Genomic DNA, 9,862 nt, shown 5'->3' on the forward strand with positions numbered 1-9,862 from the left:
TTTTTGTAAGCTGCCTGGAGTCCTTTGGGATTGGGCGGCATATAAATGTGTCTAATAAATAAATAAATAAATAAATAAATAAATAACACTTTTTCTAAAGAGACTTTTAAACAAAGTTATATGTATTGCTTTATTGTTACTTGATCAGATAAATAGGTTCATCTGTTTGGTGATTCATAAATTATTCATCCTAAGATTCACATATATCTCTGCTTTGTTTCAATATAGCACTTTACAATAAGAATATAAAGTAATACTTGTATAGGAAACAAATGTATTTTAGGGAAAAAAACTGGAATACAGTACTGTGACATATTAAATTAAAAGTGTAGATATCTGAAATCAAAAAAGCATAAAGAGAATATTGAAAAAAATACATCAAGGATAAGTAACACTCCCGCTCCCTACTGGGAATTGGGGGGAGAGATGTAAGGCAGGAAAAAGGTTGAAGAAGGCTTAAAATAATTTTCACATTTTAATATCTTTAAAAATGCTAATAAATTTTTGGAGTATTTACCAAACTTCATTTGGCAAGGTCAAACAAATAACTGGTACAGATTTAACCAAAGTATGCCATCAAATCAGAATGGCAGAATAGCCAATAGCAATAGTAATAGTATTTATACTTACATACTACTTCACAGTGCTTTACTCTATGTAGGTTACAGAGCCAGCTTCTTGACCCCAAAGGGTCCTCATTTTACTTACCCCAGAAGGATGGATGGCTGGATCAACCTTGACCCTGTTGAGATTTGACCTGCCAAATTGCAGGAAGCAGAAGCAGCCTGTATTACTGCATCCTAACCACTGCACCACCAATAGATTGGAAGAGATCAATCTAGTTGTTGGTATCATAGCAATGACATAACATAGCATATGTACTATCATGCAATAATGTTATATGCTTACAAAATAATATTTAAGATCAACTAATGCAGATTAGAAAGGGAGACGCCAGATGTTCAACTAGTATTTGGCAAGGCCAAGAAGAAGAGATATTACTGCTGATGAAAGCTGCATAATCGAGAAAGCCAACAATACCAAACATTTGTGCTTCATTTACTATAAAAGTACTTTTATGTCAACCATGGCAACATGTGGAATGTCCTTGGGAGAGTGGAAATCCCCTCCATTGTGGAGGAAGAAATATGAATAAGGTACACTATGCTGATAACACTATCTGATCATTGAACATGTAAATGTCTGTAAGTACTAATGAAAGTTAAAGAGCATAGTGAAAAGAACATATATCTAACACCAAGCTGTGATCATAATACAGCAAATATCCTTAGAATCAACAGTAAGATATTAAAGTGAAGAATAGTTTCTGTCTTTAAGTATTAATTATCAACAACAGGTAACCAGTAGTCCACCAATATGCTGTATAGACTAACACAATAGTGTAGTCAAGAAGGCCTTTAAAAGATACTCAGATATCATTATATGTCTATACTTACAGAATCATACAAATTTTCCCTACAGTACTCAACAGAAGATTTTCAGAAAGGAGGAGTTTTGCTTTTAAACTTGGTGTTGGAGATGACTATTGAGAATACTAGGATATCCTAGAAAAGCTAACAGATAGATCCTACTACAACAACAATAGCAATACCATCTAGAGCTTTCAGCCAAGGAACACATAGATGGATTCAAATTATCATATTTTGGACATATTGTATAAAGACCCAATTCAAGATGCAAAGCTGTCTTGAGAAATCTATAATGCTGGGAAATGTGGAAGGAAAAGGATGAACAGCAGCAAGGTGAATGGACTCAATTATAAGAAAATTGAGTCCATTCACCTGGATGCCTGGATTCAGATAGGAATATATATGATTTACTTATCAAACATTTTAGTTTTCCTCATATTTTGGGAACCCAGTCATTATAGATTATAAATCATAGTTTATCGCTTAGAGTATTTTGTTTAACTCAGCTCATTATGAATAGTCAATAAACTGCACTTAAACGGTTTTATCTTGCTATGTTAACTTAATCAATGATAGTTAATAACAATGAGGGGAAAATACTTTAATTTTTATGACCCTCCTGGGAGAAAAGAAAAGAGGGAACCAATGAGTCCAAGAAAAAATAAGACAGGAATCTTGAAAGAAAGAAAAAACATTTTCTTCTTGTCAAAAGAAAATGAATTGTGCTTGGAAGTAAAGTAAGTATATGCAGCATCTGCATGGGGCACATGGAGAGATACAAAATGTGTCATAACATAACTAAGTTACTTGTATTCCAAAGTTAAAGGCCAAGCTTTGCATCTCATTATCATGCCATCACCTGCATTTTTACAAACAGAAATTTTTTATCAAATGCATATACAAATAGCATAGACAATTGTATAATCCTCACTTGTTTTTCCATTAAGTATGTTCTGTACTTGAAAAGTTTTGCAAATGTTTAGTGGGATATTTTTATAAAAATGCAAAAATAATACAAATTCAGTAATATTAGATATTACTGCCAACTGTTTAATATTTTACCAGACCCAATTTTTCTAACCTTGGACAATATTTCTTTGTATTGGTTATACCAGGGGTGTTAAACTCAATTTCATTGAGGGTCGCATCAGGGTTGTGTTTCACCTTGAGGGGTTGGGGTGGGCATGGCCAGCTTGATGTCACTTGTGTCAGGAGCGCCTGGGGTGGCCAGAGCGCTTTGCCAGCAAAAACAGGCTCCCAAGCTCCATTTCGGCTGGGATGGCCTCCTGTAACTCTCTGCCAGCCAAAACAAAGGTTGGGAGTGCCAAATAAACCTTCCGAGATCCATTTTCACTGGTAGAGGCACTGCAGGCCAATCCTTTGCTGTTTCCAGGTCAGCTTCACATAACAGATTTAAGCACCCTGTGGGCCAGATCCAGCCCCCGGACCTTGAGCTTGACACCGCTGGGTTAGACAATTATATAATAAACAGCTAAATCATTTGATATATGAACAATAAGATGTATAAGAAAAAGGATAACCTGGTAAGCATCTCATAGTCCAATTAATCAAAATTTATCAGGCGTGTGTGTGTGTGTGTCCGCGCGCGCGCGTATGTGTGTGTGCGTGCGTGTGCGTGCGTGTGTGTGTATGAACAATAACATAACCTCCAATATTTTATTTTAGAAGTGGAAATTATTCCATAAAAAGAATCAAATAATATAGCAGGGCCTCTAAAAGTAAGTAGAGAAGATCAACATGGAAAGCACTATTGAACATTTAAATGTGTTTGAAATGAACTGGGCTTAAACTAAAGGTTACTTGTTGTATGGGCATTGTATTGGACATACACATGGACAAGGAATTTTCTTTCTTTCTTTTTTTTGAAATATATTTTTATTACTTTTACATTTAAAACAATGCAGTACCGCAGAGTCGAAGTGACCATACATTCACATTATACACAATTAGTCTCAACCATTAACTATTAGCCTACTTAGTACATTATCTATCTTCTGTCCAATCACAATATATACAGTTTATTCCAGTCTTGTCAACTTGTCTTATACCAATCATAAAATCTGTTCCAAGACAAGGACAAGGAATTTTCAACTGAGGAAGAAAAGGAAAATTAGAGCAGAAAAACAGATATCAAAGTATTTGTACCATCTGCCCAATATGATTCTGCTGCACACTTAGTAGAAAGCAAAACCATTTTGAAAATCATTAGTAGAAAAGAACATTATTATCACTGCAAAAGTCATGTTCTTCAGTTTATAGAGAAGTGAGGCAGCCATCATGAACTAATTATACTTAAGGAATTTCCATTTTAATGAACTTTAGTATACTGCGCACATCAAGTGGCACAAAAGCATGCCAATAAACCTAGTAATATTTTTCTTTTTATAAAAGCTATAAATATAAAAGGTAAAGTACATACATACATACATACATACATACATACATACATACATGCATGCATGCATACATACATATTTAATTTTTCTGAAATTCAGATGATTAAATTAATTATAAATTTCAAAGCTGCAAAGTTATAGACAATAAATAAGAAAATCCCCCGTGGGTATGTGTTGATTATTTTGTTCAATGCCCACTTCCCAAACAAGAAATGTGATATTTTGCTTTTACTCATTTGCTATATTATAATTTATGTTAAGAGCAGATAATTTTATTCTTGGTTTTAAATGCATTGCATACACATGTTTGTCTCCAAAAGGTGCACATCTGCTATTTTAAAATGTGTAATCAAATAATTAGAACAACCAGGCTTAATATCTGAGCCAGGACAATCCCAAATATTCAGCTGTTTCAACTTTAAACTAAAGATCAGGCTGTCTTCTGTAATGACCTTGAATATGACAATACCCATATTTTAAAAAAGAAAATTGCATTCAGCATTCATTGTTTTTCATAATGCTGCTTTGTAAGCACAGTTAACACTGCAAATTTGCAGGGTAAGTGTATTTATCATTCATCAAACAGGACAGTATTACACATTTTACAAATTCAGTGAGTATTTTTCAGGGTGATTTAAAAACTACTGGCCCTGTTTGTGCTTCAGTTTGAGGAAACAACACAGAAGGAATATTTCATCAAATTTGTTTCCCTGATGTCAGGTGCTTTTACATTATAGACCAGACATAAATTAAACTGTAGATTTCCAAAAATTGGGACAAGTATACCCTAAGTAATCTTTTTAAAATTGAAATTTAGGAATAGTAGCATTTTTGAATAATGTAAGGAAAATAAACCTGTAAGATGAAAATGGACACTAAGGAATTTTTTTAAACTGCATATTTTAAGATCAAACATCCAGATAACATTTGTAAATAGCTCAGACTTACACCTTCCTAAAACACTCAACCATAGCAAGGAAGAACACAAGCAAATCTCAATAAAAGTATTTTAGTTTTAATCTTCTTTGGAGTTGATTTAATTGTCTACCTAATCAAACTAATCTGTATAGTAGGATTGACAACAAATGATAATCACTGTGCAGGTCACAGAACCACTACAAACTTTATTCCAATTAGTTACTTTTATTTTTAGCTCTCTTCCCATATCTGGAGAAATCTTGGACTTCTGTTTTTCACACACCCTCATCCTGCAAGTTTGGAGATGGCTGCATGTTTATGTTCTCTCCATTCCCGCTTCACTGTCTAAATAATTTCCACAAGTTAGTAATAGTATCTTCCCACCATTAATGGAGGCATGATAGGTGCTAGTCACAATTCTTCAGGAAATGCTAAGTAGAATATTAATAATAATTGAAAGTTAAATAGTTGAGGGTTAAACAAGAAGCATACTTATGAACTTCTTATATTGCAGTAAACTCTTGTCTGAATTTCATATAAAATTATTGTTGATTTAGATATTTTTCAAACACATCCCAAGGAAAAATTATGAATAACTTATATTAATAAACTAAAGTGTTGATCATGGACATACTGGTTTGAAGGCTGTAAGCCATTTTTTCAATGACCATTTTAACCTCAAACAGTTGCTAAACAAATGCAGTTTCCTATCCTGCAATGACAGTATGGCAACTCAGTAATACAGTATATTGAAATGTCTATTTCCATCTCTGCTCAAACTGATACCTTGATAATTGGGATTTTTTTTCCTTTGACTTCCCCTTCCACTGGGAAAATATCACTGTTGATGTATGAAGAGAAAAAGGTTTTGCATCCTTCTATCTGGATTTTATATCACTTAAAAACTTACTATCCAACTTTTTGGGTCTGCACTGACTACTGCATACTGAGATTTTTTCTAGCTTGTTCATATCCTAGAAAAATAAAATATTTGACTTCTAGTAGAAGCTATGAAGTTTTGCATTAACTTAAACAGGTTCTCACTTCAAACAGGTCCTTATTTCAACTATATGGTTGCAGTGTAGTTAATATTTAAAAAGGTAAAAAGTTCTCAACTACTTTTCCAAACTGTGTAGCTCCAAGTAAAGACAGTGAAAAAAAATACTATGTAAGCAACTTCTATTAAAATAAAAAATCATTGACACTCTTAATTTCTATTGGCTTCAAAACATATTAATTGTTTACCAATAATAGAACCATTTTTCCAATTCAGTAATTTATGGTGCATTACATTGATAAGTTATCAAAGATATCAATCAAGACATCAGACTACTTCTCTCTCCAAAATTAGACTATGGGAAAAGTATACCTTCTAGATGTAAACACAGTAGAATATACTTAAAAGCTCACCAAAACTGTTTTTTAGGTTTCCATTGCTCAGCTGTTTTAATCTTTTCTGGTGTGATTTCCCATGATAATGGATTTGTGCCTGAGCAGCAGAATTCAGTTGAATGTTGCATACATTGCATAAAGTAAAACTGGTGTGCTTCTTCTCCCTTTCTTTCTCTTCCTCACTGTTTTTGGGTGTTAATTCTGCATCACTTTCATGAAAATACATGAAATCTGACGTATAGGATATATTGTCTTGGGATGAAGTAGGACTCCCAGGCTTCTTCATTCTTTCTAAAATAAACATAAAAAAGAACTATGAGTGATATGCATACTGAATGTCAACCTGCAAAAAGTAAAAGGGCTGCATTTAAAGCCATTGTACATCATCTCACGTGGTAATGATAGTTATCATATAATTGGATTTATTGGATGTTTAGAATATGCAAGTGTGTAAAAAAGCATGTCACAGATTGTAAGGGAAAAATAAATGGATTGCCTTTAGCTACCGAGTAATCTGAAATGTCTATACATTTTCCATGTGGAAAACATCTGACTTGCTTTCTTTGCCAGCAAGGAAACTCCATTTCAAAGAGAGTGTTTCCCCCCAAATTACCCAAAGAATTCTCATGCCTAAGGCGGGACTAAAACCTATAGTCTAATTTCTAGCCTGTTAAAACATATTATCTTGATTTTTCTTGAAAGTCCCCTTTTTAAAACTATTGTTCAAAACTGAAACTGAACCATCTGAAACATTTCACAAAATAATGTACTAAGATTTAGCTTCTTCATTACAATTGATTTTGGTATTTGGAATTTTCATGAGTGCTCTCATTTTTAATTATGAACATCACTTGTAGGAAAATGCTTCACATTTCAAATAATTTAAAAATCCTGAATCCAAGAAATAAATATAAAACATACTTAATACCTTGTAAGAAATAGAAATTATTAAAGCAACATGTTAGGTTCCTTAAAACCTAATCATATTCTGCTGTAATTTCACATCTTCCAATATTTTCAAGAAATAAAAATGTCAGAATTTTAAATTTTAAAAAATCAAACTTGAATTAAGAAATGGACTGTCTCAGTCCTGAACTGCTAAGGAATTCCTGTAAATTTAGAAGCTATTTCATACCACTAATAAAATACTGAACTGGACTTCTATTAATTTTGAACAGTTAAAATACTATAAGAAGTAATAAAAGATTGAGCATTATACAAGCTGAGAAGAGTTTTGAAAATAATTTCATTTATACTTTTTTTGTGATAAAGCAAAACAAACATAAGCTTAAAGTTCTATGAACATTAACAAAAGAAACAACTGAAATCATTTCCCCCTCCTTCTTTTCTGATCAATGTCTGACAAGCTTATATGTCTATAAGCTGTTTACATTTACATGTTTTCTGATAAAATAAATATATCATCTAATAAAAGTCTGCCTACTTTGCTGGCTTGATTCCCTTTTAAAGAAATCACCTAAAATGTATCCAAAATCGGGAAATTATGCTGATTAAAATGTTCCAATGAAGTTATATGACAGTCTTCAGGAACATATTATCCTACTTGACAAATGTGTGTACTAATCTGCTGGAAGAATCTTTGCTTCTTGGTGAAACAGATCCAATCTCTGCCATGTCCATGCAGAACTGAGATAGCCTCTTTTTATTAGTAGAACTGTTACTAATCAAAGAACAACACTGAAGTAGATCAGAGAGTAACAGTGCAGTGACTATAGATGGACATGTGTTCATCAGTCTTTAACATTTATTGCTAATATGCTTGAGCCTATTTCCTAGATACCATAAGATGGTATCATTTTTATTTTCCAGATTAAGTACATCTGTACTGAAAGGATTCTCCACTAGAGAGCAGTATGAATTTAAAATTATAAAATACGTCTATGTATTCATAGTAATGTTTTATTTATAGCATTGTACACCTGGACCAATATTTTTTATCTTTTCAGTCAGTTCAGAAATCAAATGCTACACAGTATAAATTATGCATATATTGTGATTGGCATGAGTTAAATAAAAGTGTGCATAAATACTGGTGGTTATATAGATTCACATGATTGCATTAATAAATTGCATATTGCATACTGATGAGATAATATACAAAATTCTAACATGAATTCAAATTCTTAATATGGAATTACCCTACACAGCAAAACTCTATGCATTTTGACTGCAAAGAAATTCTCCATTTATTTGACTTCAATAAATGTTCTTATTTTATTAAAAATGTTAAAATGCAAATTCCAAAAAGGGGGGGGGGGAAGAAAACCAAATAAGACAAAAAATGTGAATAAAAAGAAAAAACAAGAATACATATAAATTGTCCCTTCTAATTGAACACTGATAAGTATATTTCAAGAATAATAAGGTCTTTGAAGTTTAATTCTGCTACTTATTTTACCTTTTAACTGTGCTTATATATATATATATATATATATATATATATATATATATATATATATATATATATATATATATATATATATATATATATATATATATATATATATATATATATATAGATAGATGTCAGGTCAAATGGGTTGGATAGGATAAACAGAATTTTAGATGTTCATAATTTGTTCACAAGGGGGTAAACTATTATTCAAGAATTTCTCCATTTATGGTGCTTATTTTGGTAATTTATTTACCCGTTTTTATTAACAATATGCCATCATATTTCATGATAGACCTTCTCTAGAATAGATAGATCTATTCTCAAGTGGTCCTTTATATCTTTGAATAGTACACCCCACTTACCACTGTAATTAAATCCATTCACTTTGTTGCTGGTTGTCTTCTCTTTTCTTCCACCTTTCCCAGCATTGTAGATTTTTCATATTAATGGGTCTTCACATAATGTGTCCAAAATATTATCAATTGAGCCTAGTCATGTTTGAATAAGAACTCTACATTTATTTATTGTAGAGCTATTTGTTTATTATCCTACATAGCTAAACTATTCTCAAAAGACTTTTTCCCAACATCAATCATGCTTTCAAAGTCCAACTTTTGTTGCTGAAGATGTCACTGAAAAAAAGACTATCTGCATGATTCTGATTTTTGTGCATTTACATGTGTCACATCATCATTTTCACATCTTCCATGCTAGCCTACTAAGTGCTGATCTGTTATTTGGCTCTTGTTTCTTTTACTGCTAATATACAGTCCTAAATGGCAGTTATTTACCACTTCAGTAACTTTATTGCCTGTTATCTGTTGTCATTTGTTTGATCTTATTTATATTTCACCTTAGACCCATTTTTCTTTGATTTCTATTATTCTTGGATGTTTTGATATTCATTACTGGAGCTTGTAGATCTTTTGTATTTTTAGCTACAAGAGTAGGGCATCATCACAGTGAAGGTTTTTGATGTTTCTTCCTCCAGTTTTAAGGACGTGCTAATTTTTCCAATTGAACCTCTGTCAATATATATTCTGCATATAGTATGAATGAATAAGGGGAGATTATATAGCCTCACGTCGCTCCTTTACCAACAGGAGCCAGTCTATTTTGCCACACTTTGTCTGAATTGTGGAATTCTGTCTTGTCAATAGATTTCTCCTGAGGACATTAAGATGTGGTGAGATTTCCATTTTCAAAAGAGTTGAATGTGTTTCTATAATCAATGAAGCAGATGCTGGCTTGCATCTTGTTCCCTTGTTTCATTTGACATATAGGACTCT

The 9,862-nt window shown here is 32.3% G+C and overlaps 1 protein-coding gene across 1 annotated transcript in view; it reads right to left on the minus strand.

The window, feature by feature from the left end:
* Positions 1-6,443, minus strand: part of ZNF385D (zinc finger protein 385D) — a 300,858-nt gene extending 294,415 nt beyond the window's left edge. Inside the window, exon 1 of the mRNA XM_087712854.1 lies at positions 6,176-6,443. Within this exon, the coding sequence (XP_087568980.1) occupies positions 6,176-6,443 (268 nt within the window). The remainder of the gene's footprint in view (positions 1-6,175) is intronic.
* Positions 6,444-9,862: the final 3,419 nt, after the last annotated feature.

This window comes from Thamnophis sirtalis, unplaced genomic scaffold (assembly GCF_051295495.1).
Source record: "Thamnophis sirtalis isolate CommonGarterSnake01/CBP01778 unplaced genomic scaffold, rThaSir2_p1.2 scaffold_4, whole genome shotgun sequence".
NCBI classification, from domain to species: Eukaryota; Metazoa; Chordata; class Lepidosauria; order Squamata; family Natricidae; genus Thamnophis; species Thamnophis sirtalis.